This window comes from Aulostomus chinensis, chromosome 23, assembly GCF_037954235.1.
Source record: "Aulostomus chinensis isolate RoL2024-O1b breed Wild chromosome 23, RoL_Achi_v1.0, whole genome shotgun sequence".
In the NCBI taxonomy this organism is placed as follows: domain Eukaryota; kingdom Metazoa; phylum Chordata; class Actinopteri; order Syngnathiformes; family Aulostomidae; genus Aulostomus; species Aulostomus chinensis.
The window spans coordinates 21,701,141-21,715,830 of record NC_141342.1 but is presented as its reverse complement, the minus strand read 5'-3'; the positions used below and the strand labels follow the sequence as shown (position 1 = coordinate 21,715,830).

The 14,690-nt window shown below is 47.5% G+C and overlaps 1 protein-coding gene across 4 annotated transcripts in view; it reads right to left on the bottom strand.

The window, feature by feature from the left end:
* Nucleotides 1-657: 657 nt before the first annotated feature.
* LOC147240069 (uncharacterized) overlaps nucleotides 658-14,690 on the bottom strand; it is a 54,149-nt gene continuing 40,116 nt past the window's right edge. For all 4 annotated transcript variants that reach the window (XM_086195028.1, XM_086195027.1, XM_086195025.1 and 1 more), the window contains exons 11-17: nucleotides 14,440-14,483; nucleotides 8,506-8,699; nucleotides 7,343-7,413; nucleotides 6,557-6,714; nucleotides 4,936-5,080; nucleotides 4,398-4,541; nucleotides 658-4,316 (exon numbers count right to left, since the gene is read on the bottom strand). In XM_086195028.1, coding sequence (XP_086051154.1) covers nucleotides 4,053-4,316; nucleotides 4,398-4,541; nucleotides 4,936-5,080; nucleotides 6,557-6,714; nucleotides 7,343-7,413; nucleotides 8,506-8,699; nucleotides 14,440-14,483 — 1,020 coding nt within the window. In that variant the 3' untranslated portion in view covers nucleotides 658-4,052. The remainder of the gene's footprint in view (nucleotides 4,317-4,397; nucleotides 4,542-4,935; nucleotides 5,081-6,556; nucleotides 6,715-7,342; nucleotides 7,414-8,505; nucleotides 8,700-14,439; nucleotides 14,484-14,690) is intronic.

The following is a 14,690-nucleotide window of genomic DNA, read 5'->3' as shown; positions in this document are numbered from 1 at the left end:
TCCTGCAGCTGCTCTTTGATGTAACTGAGTGGTGAAAACAGTGAGAGAGGAGAGGCGACCCTGGAGACGTGGTCAACCACGGCCTCCCACCCACGCGGGGGGAGCCTCTGAGGAAGGGTTTGTTGGACCTGCTTCCCCACGGTGTTGCGTCAGTTTCAGCTGCAACTTAATTCTTTGTGTATGATATGGAATCCACTTACAGACATAAAAATGCTGGACGGTCCAATTGATATGATTTTATCAGCCAACACACCGATGTATCGGGGTCGGCGTGGCCCACGTTCATCGATATGAAAACTTAGGTAAATAGTTTACACATAAAATATCAGATCAGGTTGCCATTTTGAAAAAAAGGAGGGAAAAAAGGCCTAGAAAAATCCCTCAATTCAACAGTTCCATGTTTTGATGAGAGAGCTCTCAGCGAGCACATACTTCCCCAATGTAAAAACAGCATTTCCTGTTGCCACCAGGTGGCGCTATGACTGATCTGACCCACTACTTGGTCTACTGCCCCCCCCCAGGTTTGGTAAAATCCGCCTCGTAGTTTTTGTGTAACACTGCTGAGAGACAGACAAGCGCCTCCGAGGAGGTGATTCGCTCCAAACGCTGCTCACATCTGCACGTCAATGGCAAAGTAAACACATATGATAAGAAATATAACACAAATGTTATACTTTAAGTACATCTTGCTGACAGCACTTGAGCACTTTTACATATTAAGTACTCTATTTACATAATAGTTAAAGAATAGCGGCTATCAAATGGATGCTTTTCACTCCCTGCTGGATATCAGCGTCGGCTCTCTGGGTGAGCAACCCTCACACACAGGCCCCCAAACGACACCTTTCGTAAACAATTTCAGGTTCCACTTCCTGTGAGGTTATGACATCATTGCAGGGCTTTGCGTTAGTCAGATGTACCTAATAAACTGGCGACTGAGTCCAACGCGTTGGAGGTTATTGCGCTAAGTTGGTTTGTTCTGCGTCTGATGTCAGTCTCCAGTTATTCGGCGGAGAAAAGATCAATGAAAAATGAACTCATCTCTGCTGTGTGGAGGGAGAGGTGGGAAAACGACAATAAAGTGCTGAGAAAATAAGATCGGGTGTCTGGTAATACTGAGGAGGCGGCCTGCGTGACGCAGCTTCTGACGGGACTGTTCAGCGAGGCGTGTCAGCTGACGTGTAGAACGTCACAAAACGAAAGTAAACTGAGATGTCTGACTGAATGTGACGTGGGGTCAAAGGTCATTCGCAGTCCCGGGATCGCTGCTCGTATTTGTGTGATTCTGAGATTTATGAGCGGCGCGTGAATCGAATGTTTTCTAATTCAAAAGCTCATTCATCACTTTCCCGACTACACGTCACGTTCAGTCACTGAAAGATGAGGACGATAGCAACAGCGGACACATTCATAACGAGGCCAGGGACGAGAAACGAACCCACGACAGTCGTGATTGACTGATCCTCTGATCTGAGGAACATCAGAGCAAAGAAGTTCACTTCAGCCCCCTGCTGGCGTCATGATTACTGTGTCAAATTTGTACTTTGGAATTTCAACTTCATGCCTGTCAGAAGTCTATAATACAGCTGCATTTGTACCATTGAAGAGGAAATCGAAGCGTTTAAACCATTAAAACTGCATCTCCCACTGCAACTCAGGGCAGAAAAACAAGGATTGTATTTTTCCTGGATGCCAACGTGGGCCGTCCCCGTGAAATGGTAGTTCTTATCATCTTCCACCCCGTGTTTCCGTGGAGCAAAGACTTAGCTCGTGCATGTTAGCACAGTTGTCAAGAGTGTGGAGTATATCTATGTGTGTGTGTAGATCAGCCCCCCCCCCGCTCTCTAGTGGAATCGTGACAACGAACCTGGCATTCAAAAGGTTACAATTCTGAAAATGAATGAATATCTGGTTTTGTTAGGACTTGAAGTGGAGCCGCACGATCCAATGGAACACGATGGCGTGTCAGCCTGGGCACTTCAATTAGTGCCAAAACTACAGGACTGCACAAGTGTTGCACGCATTGTGCTTATTGGTATTTATCCCATTTCTTAAGGTAGTTAAAGAGAATTTCAAAACTATCAGTCATCTGGATGCATTTAACTCAAAAACATGCATGTCGGTTGTTTATGACGTGACGCTTTTGGACACAGAAATCACAATTTGATTTCTTCACTCAGTTTCCAGTCAAATTTGAGTGGCAGATGAAACTGAAGGTGGATGATCGCTCAGCCCTATTTTGCTCAAATATTCAATCGTCAGTTCAGGAAACTACAAAATCAAGAGGTGAACAATGAGGACGCTGCTGATGTCACGTCAGACATCACGAGCTGGACCCTGGACACCAGCTGGTACACTCGCAGCGTGCACATGTTCACACACACACACACACACACACACACACACACACACACACACAGAGTTGACATCCATAGTTAATACAAACAGGTCCTGTCTCATAGCCCTGTGGTACCCCATTTCAAGTGTGATGTCATGCATATTGACCGCAGGTGCAGCAGGTGAGATTATGGCTGAAAAGTCACTCACAGCTCCCCCTGCTGGTAGAGCGCTGGCACTGCATCTGCACAGACCTGACGTGGTTCAGTATTTCGCCCACCGCTCCCTCCACATCAGTCTTCCTTTTTCACTCTTCATCATGCATCTGCAGCGACCCTGATCCCAGTAAAGTCATGCTAATAGGCTGCCGCGAACCATGCTTTGGAATGCTCTGCTAGCGAGGCCGCCCTTTCACCAACATCGACCCTTGATAGATACGTCGGCTCTACTAGAATACTTGTGCTGAATGATCACCACGTAAGAAAAACGACGTCATGATTTACAAGAAGAATGTGTCAGTTTTGTTGGACTAACAGCGGCTTCACTGAATACATAGTAAATATACGCTCATATATCCTACCGGAGAAGCTGATGGCGCCTTATATACAACATATCCTGGATGGTTACAAATAATGCGGGTAACATATTTCCTGGTACAGTTTAAATATCATCATACACATGACATACACAGTAAAATACAGTAAAAAGATTGAAAAACAAACGACATTCAGGGTCTGCCTGGTGAGTGTTAAAATAGGGCCTATAAACAAAGGTGACGTCTGGAGGGAAACGACTAAATGATCCCTGCACTCAGTCTCGCCCTCAAAGTAGTAAAAGGCCTAAAAGAAGCAGCAGTGCTGGATGTGGGCATGCGGATCACTGGAGAAAACAACATTCGGCCGAGAAAGAACAGAAGCACAACACGTGACAGAAGCGAAAGCAAAGAGGAATCCTAGCTTGGTTCAAGTAGAGCGAAGAGACCTTTCCAGATACTGCGTACGGATCCGCTCGCCTCTAACTGGTCGTCGGTGACGACAGCCACACCCTCGACACCCTCGACACCACATCGTTATTGTCAGTGTGGATTCAGCTTGATGCCACCATAAGCCAAAGAGCGAGAAGCTTAAATGTCCGGCTCTGTATGGAATGTGAACACACCGCGGCAAAAAAGGAGCTGGGATGAAAATGGCTCCGTCAGACCTGTTGAGTTACAGTCCCACCGTGAATCTGATTCAAATAAATCCTAAACATCAGGAGTCTGAAGTGAAATGTCTAAACGTATAAACATGTTTGGTCCCAAAGCAGAGAGAAAAAAGGTGGAGGAGAGGTGTCTTGAAAGAACTAAAGGGGGGAAAGTGAAGGATGCTGGATGTGGGTCGCGCTGCGGTGCTCGGTTCGGTTCTGGAGCACCTGCTTGATCTCTGCTGCCGCACCAGCCAACGTTTTCAAAGACACCTCGTCTCTGCAGACCTCCTGCACCAACGTCCCTGCTGGTGTCACTGGCCGCTCCGCCAGTCGCAGGATCTGCACCTCCTCCCTCCTCTGTTAGACGAGAAGATTGGGGTGCCGGGTAGGGCATCATCGGCGGGGAAGGACCCTCACTCCTGCTCCCCCCTTCAAGCAGAGCTCCTGGATCTCAAATACAAACCTATGCAGGGAGACAGCCTGCTGCTGGCGGTGCAACGCCATGCCGTTCCCGGCGCCCCCGCCCCGTCTCACTTCTTGACGGCCTGCCGGTAGCTGTGTCTCTGGCCCTCCTGTCGCGGTTTGCTGCTGCAGCCGCTGGCTTTGCTGCTGCAGCCGCCGTCCCTGGTGCTACTGGCCTGGCTGGCCAGGCTGCTGTCCTGCAGCGTGGGGCTGGAGTGGGCACGCTGCAGCCCGTTGTCCTCCAGCAGCTGGGACTCAAACACAGACAAGTCCTCCTCGCCGCTCCGGATCTTAGCCCGCAGCAGCATGGTGTACGTCCCGTACCTGGTTTTCTGTGCAGGTGAGAGACAATTAGGACCGAGGAATGGAGGTCTTCAGTGGTATAACAAGGGTTTCGTACTCCATTGCCTCACCTCAAACTCCAGATACTCGTCTCTCTGGCGGTACTCTTCCAGCTCACGGCCTTTGACCTTTCGGTCGGGAGGATAAGAGCGAAGTTCAGCCAGCTCAGTAGAGATGGCTCTGAATCGAGCCTCGTGGGACCTGACCTGCTCCTCCTGTGCACAAGAAAAACCTTAGTTTTTATGTTTTCTTTTACTAGAATAACTTGTTTATGTCTCTGCACAGATTATTTCTGGCATTAATTCAGACTCTAACCATCTCCCTGGCCTTTGGTGGAGATGCTAACTTCCCCCAAATAGCACTGAATGCTGCCTTTAAAAAAAAAAACAAACGCTCTGTTATTAAACGAAAACGTGGTTGGCTGAAGCAGCCCCAGGGTCAGAATCCGAACAAATATTCACTTTGATGACGGCGGCGTGAAAGAATCGCTCTGTATTCACGTCTCTGATTGGAGGTAAGAGACTCACAACCTGGCGCTGAAGGGGCGGGACAGCGGTGACAGAAATACTCCTAGTGGGCGGTCTCATTTGTGAACCACCTTGATACTACCTCGGACAGTTTGGACGTCGTCCCAGGCAACAGCGGCCGGCTGAACTTCTTCTGGGAGCCGATGGCGGCCGGAAAGGGAGGTGCTGAGAACATGGCGGCCACAGTGTTAATCCGTGTGATCCAAGACTGCATCTGCTCTGCATTCCTGCCATGGATGAATGTAAATACACAGAAAACACACAAACAGTTACAAATTATCAACCCCCCCCCACACACACACACACAAACACACACATACACACACATATCCATGAGAGCTCACATCAGCACATGGCGAGCATGCAACATCAAAGGGATAATTATCGGAGACAGCAGCCTTGCTGTTGACAAAGAAATAATTTTGGAGCCAATTAATGTATGAGAGGAAAGGCTGGTTGTACACTAACAGAGCCATTAGAGGCCCGTGAGAATATCAGATTGAATCAGACGGCTTCGGCTAATTCCCCGAGGAGCGACGCAGGGAGAGGAGTGATAGCGAGACAAAGAGAGAGGAAGAAGGAGACAGAGACACTGAGCCGAGGAGAGTATCTGGGCCAAACACTGCAACTGGAACACAGACCCCGTCCTCCTGGGGGGCTCAAACATGTGGCCACTCATGTGCTACTTCCTCCATCCACACCTTCACCCCACTCCTCACAATCCCTACACGTCCTGCTCAACACGTTAGTGTCACTGATCCGTGTGAGCGCGGCGTGTGCTCTGCGCACCGTGAACACATGTGCACAGCTGGCTCGGCACGCCTTTAGCTGAGGCGCACTGCTCAGCTGTGATTAAAGAAGTATCTCAGCGCTGCACTGGAGAGAGGCTGCTACAGTACCATGTGCTAACCCTCTTCGTTTAGAGGGAAGAAACCTACAGCACCCAGAATGCAATGGGCTTCCCAGACTGTGGGGACCTGAGAGAGACTGATGACAGTCTTCCTCTGCTCAGACCGTCCCAGCTATATGCTTAAGAGGCTGTTGCCATGGAGTCTGAAATACAATCTGTAGTTAAATAAAGCTGGAAACCACTGGACCTGAAAATGAGCAGCGAGCGTCCGCCATCTTGGATGTAAATACTTGACCTATAATTTAGTCATAAATGACCCGAACATGTTAAAAGGTGTGAGACCGAGCAGACTACTTTGACCTCATAACAACACGTTCAGTTGTGATAGAATTAGACAGCAAATCAAGACAGAAAAATCAGATTCTTTCACAGTGGCGACGACTCCAGGGGCTGGTTAATGATTTGTGCTGACATTCATGTCCTTGATGTGTCAATGTCGTGACCACTGGTTTCGTTGTCGCCAGAAAATAGAATAACACTTCACATTTGCAGAACGCTCCAAAGTGAACCTGTCCCACTGAGCTGTGACCGGCAAAGTGTTTCAGTTCATCAGCTCACATTTGTGCCAAATCTAAATAAATTCCCTGAAACGAAGATGTCAGCGTGGATGAGGTGGACCTGACGCACAGCGTCACCACGTAAATCCATCCCACGCCACTGTGGCACAGATGTGGGGGTGGTCAGTGGCTCTACAGGTGATGTCAGGTAGTTTGGTCAGAGAAACAGCTGAAAGCAAGAAGGTCCTCCATGTCTGACTGAGCCTGGAGCGTTTAGGAGGTTGGCAGGGACTCACGGTGCTTGGAAGAGGTAGACCCTCCAGTCAGCTGTCCGCAGGTAGAAGACGTTGGGTCTCTTGCTGTAGTCGGAGGCCTTCATGGCCAGCGAGTGGTGGATGGACACTGCGTTCTTCAGGTCCTCGTCAGATAGCTGCTTGTCAGGTCTGTACTCCCCCTGACATGGAAATCAGACATGAATGTTAGAGAATATTTGTATCTGAGAAAGAGGGAGGAGGGCTGAACATCAGTCCTGCGCTCGTGCATGAACTGATCCCAGTTCTGTTTGTGTTTTGTTTTTTTGGTTTTAGGGGGAAAAAAACACCTTGGCAAAGAAAGTTAAAGGACCACGCCGACCTTTAGGGAGGCCCTGAATTATCATCATCCCCAGAGACAGATAAGAAGATAGAGTCCCTTCTCTAAGGTGCTCTGACCCATGCTAGTTAGCTTAGCACAATGAATGGTAGCCGATGGGAAGTGTTAGCATAGCTCCATCAAATGCAAGATAAATCTGAGCCTCATCATGCTGAAAGGACCCCAAACCCTGAAGCAAAGAGACGGTGGCCTCATAGCGCTTTATAGACACAAAACACCATCAAATGATGCAAACGCCTCTAAAATCATCACCAGGGGAAACAGAGATTCACAGTCTGTTACATTTGTTGCTGGCATGAACAGAATGTTTACAGAGATGTGGTCACCTGTTCTTTCAAAGGTTGAATAATGAATATCAAGTGGTAGCTGCTGCAACAGTCTCTTCATGTACATGGAATATACACAGTGGAAATGTGAGTGTAACGTTTTACCTTCTGCAGGTAAAGAATGAGCCCTTTCAGGATGGCATAGAAGGTTTTCCAGCCTCGCTTCCCTCTGGGTGCTGAGGGAGGAGAAGCACATGTAAGGAACGACATCCTAGGTCGTACATGGAAATACGTGACAAGGGAGGTCAAGGAAACGTCGCTCCGCTCTAAAAACGGCACGTTCAAAATCTGGAGAAAGACACACGACAAAAAAATACGCTCTGCAGTGACACTTGTTCACCTTTTGTTCATGGAAGTGGCTTCTGTCAACACCAGCCAAGAGGACTTTTGTTAGCAAGCTAGTTAGCGAGCTTGTGGTTTTACAAAGTTCATTTTGAGAAAGGAGGTTAGTGTTAAGTCCCTCTGATTACACCCCCCCCCCACCCCCAACATCAACAAGCCAGGGGACCGTCCAGGGCTGTGAGTGTGTAGCGTTGGTTAGCTAGCAAGACAGTTAGCGAGCTAGCGGTTAATGTTAACTGTTAATGGCTGAAGGATTTGTCCTTCTGTCAGCAGGATTGTGGAAAAATTACGAGGCAGATTCTAACCAAATTTGGGGGGGGGGGGGGGGGGGGGGAGCCTGGTCCAAAGACAAACCCATAACATTGTGTGTCTGAAGAGTCGTAGTGCCACCTGGTGGCAACAGGAAATTACTTGGTTTTTTTACACCTTGATGTCCTCTTCCTTGTTGGGCTACCAGGTCATCTAAACTTTGGTGAGGTACCTTCAAAACTTGGTGATGGGTTATGGAGAAGACTGAGTTTTGGTTAGACAGCGTTACCATGGCGAGGAGGCAGCCATGTTTGATATTTGTCTATAGAACAGAGAACTGTCGTGACTGGACTTGAGTCCCGGCCTGAAGACATTGAAGTCTTAGTTCTGCCTGGTAGTCACAGGAAGTAAGCCTGAACAAACATCACATGACAGTGTTGTCATCACCTGATCTACAGCTGCACCAGGTGTGGTGAGTGTGTGAATGGGTTGCAGGTATTCGCCTCTCAGTGCTCTCCAGTTTGCCTTAACTTAAACTGCTACAAACTAAATTATTCAAAATACTAAAATACATTTGTCACACTTTCAATTGTGTTCTGGATAATTCCAGATTCCTGATGCACCATCAAGAATGAAGTCTGGAGATCATCACGCCGGAGAGAGCGTCAGAGGCGTACTTCTCTTGCCGTCGGAGTCAGCATGGACTTTGCGGACCAGGAATCCGTTTTTGTACAGCAGCGTTCCGGAGGTCAGGGTCTCCTCCGACAGGGGCTTCCCACTGCTGCCCACCGGCTTCATGGCTGCGGAGGCGTCCGACTCACATAGGCTGTTCCCAAGCTCGGAAAATGACTTCCGCAGCTCTTCCTCGTCTCTATGGAGACAGAAGAAACAGCCTCCATGGTGACCAACACTTATGTGTCATGTCTCATTAGCGACGCAAATAAACACATCATCATTCATCCGTTTGCCTCTCACTCTGTTACACAAGGAACAGCACAGGACAGGAGGTCCGGACACCTCACACCCTCACTGTACAACTTTCTTTCCTACAATCCACATGAGTAATACTGGCGTCCGCGGCTGGCGCCCTGGCACGCCGATTGTTGCACAAGACACTTACAAAGCAAATCCTGTATCTGGGGAAACCTGAGTGAATGGAGCCGTCTTCAAAGCTTTAATAGTGTTTCCTCTCGCTTCGCTCTCCCGGGGAACAGTCCACTCTCCTTGATCAAAACGCACCACAGGAAAAGTGTGACACCATCTGTCTTGTTCCAGCTTCGAGGTGAGAAACAGGGGCATCGTTGCCCCCGAGGGGCCGGCAGACCCCCCCCCCCATGACACCAACGGAGCTTCACCACGGCTGCAACACTTCGTCCACTGAAGTGGCTTGAAATTTCTATCAATGATGACTTTTTATCCCGCTTAGGATTCATTAGTTTATATTCCACATTCTGTAGTTCAGACTTTGTCTCACAATTGTTTTTATTTCAAAACTTTCATCTCATAAGCGTTACGTTTTATTGAGAAGTTTGTCTTTTCATCTCAAGAGTGACATTTGTAGGATTATTTAACCAATTGTTGTTACTTTTTATTTCATAGTTTGACTTGTAAAACATGCACGCAAAATATTTTCCCCCTTATTGTTACAGTTGGGAAAAAAATGAAATCAAGTGAGGAACTTAAATTATTCTTTTTAGCTACTCACAAGTGATGAATGCCAAAGGGAACTTTTTTTTCCTCTCTGGCCTCTCAGGGCTTCCGTAGCCAGCGCACTAAATAATGAACATGAACAAGGATCTGGATTCTGTTTCAAAGATTGACAATTCTTACAATCCACTTTGCTGCAGCGGAGATAATCTGGTTTTCCTCAATGACAACACGGAACCACACGTGCGTTCTTTTCTTTTTAAAGGGATTTGTCACATCAGCTGGCGACGGACGCCGTGGGCTGTAACGGCGAGCGTTTCTGTATCTGCCCAGTGAGGTAACATGGCAATTCCACTTGTTACCTCACCAGGCGGCACCCGTGCAAAAGTTCAGCCTGAAAATAGAAAAATGGCTGGATGCCGAACCCCCCCGAGACCACGCTATGAGTAACCAGCGGAACATAACAGCAGTTAACCCCATGCAGGAGCCAGAGAGAGTAAGAGAGGCGGAGACAGAGCCAATGAGCATGTAGCCTGTTGCCTGGTAACTGCTGGCCTGCCTGGATCTACTCAGAGACAAAGTCGAGAGGAGCTGAGAGAGGGGGGATGGATGGAGACGGGGGGGTTGAGAAAAAGACAAAGCTGATCCGTCTCAGATGGCAGAGCGTTATCAACAATAATACGAGCGAGAGAAGAGAGCAGGAGAGATGGAGCAAGGAAAAAAGGAGCAGGTGGGGAAGAAGAGAAACAGCAGGAAAGAAGAACAAAAAGGGGGGAAAGAAGAACTTGAAAGGGTGTTGATGCAACGTAGAGAAAAGACAGTAAACAGGTTGGCCAGCTGCAGAGGTGCATGCTGGGTAATGTTGCTGCTTCCGTAGCCGCAGGAAGCAGCTTTGGTGAAACGTTCCCAACACAGTCAAGTGGAAGAAAACGAGAAGTCACTGGAACGTGGCACTGCTCCCTCCCTCCCTCCCACAGGCAGACTCTCTCTCTAACTGGTTATTAATGACAGCCACCTGAGAAAAATCCAACATGTTTGTCAGAAGTCGTCTTCATCAATCAGTTTCTACATCTGCAGGAATTGTGAGTGGTTGGAGGTTGGACGAGCTGACCTCATTTGGAGAATCATGAAGGAACCACAGCGACGCCGCACTGGAAGCCTCTGGAACTCCGGTTTTACGTGTTTACAGAAGTAAACAAATTTAACAAACAATGCAGTTGCGGACGTAGTTTTGAGGCTGGTGGGACATTTTCAGATCCTCAAATGTGAGCATTCGATACCGACCTCAGGTTTGTGTCTGAAGACTGTCAGTTCAAAAACCATCCATCCAGCTAGGACAGATCTGCTCTTCCTGCCGCGCTTCACCTCTGCAGCCGGCGTGATGAGAAGCCACCAGGCGGTGGCACACAGGTGAGAGCAAAACCTCCTCGGTGGAGGCGTTTACACCAAAATCACCACAGGAATCAGTTATTGATCACTCGTTATTGATCACTCGTTATTGATCACTCGTATGGAAGCCCATTTCCATCAAGGACCAAAGAAAAATGGACTTTTTCCCTCATAATTTAGCTTCATTTTCTAATTACCACTTTTCTTTTAAATTCTAACTTTTTATCTTATCATCTGAATTTAATAGCGCTCATAATTTAACATTTGCATGTCAAAAGTCAACTTTACGTTTCATATTCGCCCTTTAATTTTCACTTTCTAATGCCATGATCATGGATTTTTTTGAGAGTTCATCTCAGAACTCAGACGTCGGGTTTCATTCGTCGGATTTTTTTTACTTTTAAATCATTCAAACTTCTTTCCCCACTCGTGTCTGTGGTTCTCACTTTCAGCTCATAATTTGATCAAATTAGGTGATCACATGAGAGGCTGACGGAGGCCCTGCTGCATGACAATGAGAATGGATTTGTAGTAGGTGAGAGGTGGCGGCGCAGACGATGTAAGACGGGATGATTAGAGCCAATGAGGGAGGACGAGAAACAGGATTAGTGGAATCAGAGGAATGAGAGAGAGCGGAGGTCCGTCCTTCACCTCCTCTCGTCTCCTCCCAGCTAAACTCACAAAACCCTGCGGCGAAATGCTTCCTCCGCCGTTTACTCTGATTTGCCGTCTCGTTATCAGGACCTGTTGCGTCTCTTTTTCCATGCCCACCTCCAACTCTCCTCTCCACCCCCACCTCAGAATGAAGGAGCATGTGTGTTCTGTCTGTGTTGGATACGTGCGTGTGTGTGTGTGTGTGTGTGTGTGTGTGTGTGTGTGTGTGAAGAACATGTGGGCGCATCCAAGCGCACTGTCGTTCTCTGTGGGGGTGTGAAGTAACAGCCACTGCCATGTTTTGTGTTGTGTTATGTGAACCCACACAAACACACACCTGTGATTGGACGGACGTGTGCATCTCATCACAGTGAGTTTGTTTAAGGCTGTCGTAGGCCTCCAGTATCCAGCTAGCAGGCTAACAGCACAAGCTAACCGAACCAGATCTGATGATGACATGAAGACAATGGTGGAATACAGTGCTGACAGAGGCTGTCGAGGACGCGGATGAGTGTTTTTATAAGGACAATCTGTGGCCACAACAGAGCTTCGCAGGCATGAGGTATTTTTGTAGTCCAACAGGAAGTGGTCATCTCCATGGTTCCCCCTATCGAAAGCCAACAGGATGTTCTAGGAGAGATTACTGAGCAGCACGATCATCTTCGCTAATGAACGCCGAGCGTAGATGCATTGGTTAGCAGTACAAAGCTAATGTTCACCACGTCTTAGCAGCCGCTGTTTTTACGGCTCATAAAAACTTCAGTGTTGAATTAACTCACAGTCTTACTCTTGCTTTCGTATTAACTGTTTGGTGTACAAAACCACAGACCATATTTCAGGCATTTAATAAACCCGTTGACTTGGAGACTTGGATGCTCAACAATCGAAGCTCATTCAAAGTGACGAACATCCTTGAAACCTTCTGGAAGCATCAGGTTCTATTTGGTCTTCGGGACATCATTGGAGCTCGTTAGCGTTAGCGTTAGCTGCAAAGCCAGACGCGTCACTGCTGCGGTTGTTGCAAAGGTTACAGGAATGTCGTCTAGCAATGTTAAAATACTTCTGATAAAATACTGTTACGTTTGCTTAATTTCTGAGCACCATTCGTTCTACTGCACAGTAACATGAAGGGTCCCATCAAAGGAAAACGCCATGTTGCCAGTTTGAACCTCCATATTACCAGAACATTGTATGAACATTCTCAGACTGGTGTTAGTTGGGGAGCGGAGGGTCTGTTTAAGAGAAGCAACGCTTCGCAGGACCAAATATGGAATGAGCAGAACGATACCTTCTGTTTACAAAGAGCATAAATCTGCATTGTGAGGACAAACAACATCATCAGAACTTTGTGTTGAGAACCCAGAGAGGAAACGTCCCCTGTGATGAAAAATGCATCAGGCAGTCGGTGTGAACGTGGTGGCAAATCTGACGCTGCTTCCGAGCTCAGCAGACACAACGTGCTCCTTCGGTGATCTTGGCTGGCTAAAATATTACATGTGAACTGCCAAAAGCAAAGAAACAGACTCCTGTGGGCTGAATCTCTTCATCTGTAATTCTATTTTGTTTGGAGGTGGGTTCTCCTGCTCCATGACAGAGTGTTTACACTCTAAAAATGGCATCTCTTTATTCCCCCGTGCTGCGGTGTTTAAATAGTCAGCGGAGATGTTTGAACTGGATCGCCTGCCTCTCTGCGGATCTCCTCCGCGATCTGCTCCTCTGACCACTTTATTCAGCTGCTTCGGGAGCGCTGCTGCTATTTCGGGAAAGGCAGTGGGAGGCTGTGGTCACACCTTTGTGCAGGATGCAGGTACGAAGCCTTTCTCTCTGCTCCGTCTCGCTACACAAACATGCATTCAAATGAGTTTCCTGTGTGTATTTACATGTGCAGTGTGTCCATCTGTTAGCGTGTCTGTGTTTGCTGCTGAGAGGGAGGAAAGAGCAATGTGGTAGCTATGGAGTCGTAGCCATGGTGCCGTCACTATGGCAACAAAGCTTGGAAAGCGAGTGACTTAATTGGCATCTCGGAGGCACTCTGGAACGGTGATCCAGAATAGCAACCCTTGACACACTAATGTTTCCCTCACATGCCAGACGACACTTGCGTCATTAATGAGGATGCTAACAAATCCATCAATATCCCTGATTGTTTCCAGGCCTCCAGGACAATGTGTGTGTGTGTGTGTGTGTGTGTGTGTGTGTGTGTGTGTGTGTGTGTGTGTGTGTGTGTGAGTGAGTTTATCAAAGACGAAGGGAAAGGACAGAAACAAAACCAAAGAAATTCTCTTTACAAATCAAGACTTAAGTATCATTGTTTCTGTGTATTAAGGTGTGTCTTGGAAAGACAAATGGACCTCTTGGGGATACTGACTGGCGTTCACATCAACCAATGGCGCTGAACTGTGTGTATCTGAGACAGGCGCAAAACTACTAGCCACCTCTAGTTAGCGCTCTGCTAACAGACGACGATTCCCAAACATTACCAGACCAAACAGATCAAATTCAGACACCTGTCATTTCATCCACTGTTTTAAAGCCAATTCTGTCACACGTGCGTCTCTGGGCATCTATTATAAGCAGCTGTCCGTCATCTGAAGAGTGGGGGGAGGGGCTTAAAAGAAGAAAGCATTTTCATTGGATACAGAATTAGAAGAAGTCTTCAAACGTCTGTTTTAGGCGTAAAACAGGGATTTTGGTGTAAAAACACTGACGCGGATTTGTTGATGTGTATTTGGTGTTTATCAAGAGATTAACACGGGATTAAAACTGGGAACATGTATTTTTCATTTTGTGGGACCTTTAAAAACCCCAAAAAAGAATATCAAAAAAACAGCGTGAGGATATAACGTTCAAGCGACAGAAGAAATGGCAGGAAGGACAAGACAGGAACTGTTTTTAAGGGGAAGAAAATCAACAGCACTTACAGCGTCCACTGCAGCTTCTGGTTCTTGATGGAGTTGTAGAGCGCCTACAGAGGAAGACGGAGAACGTTCTCAGGTTAACGTGACAAACAGCACAACGCTTCATTTCACAGGTGCTCTTATATTGTGGCTTCCTCCATTCAATCAGGGGAAATGTCATCCTGTTCCTCACAGCTCTTTACCCAACAACCCATCAATCATCTCATCAGTGGAGCGGCGGCCCGTCAGCGACAAAGCCATTATCCCGCCGGCCC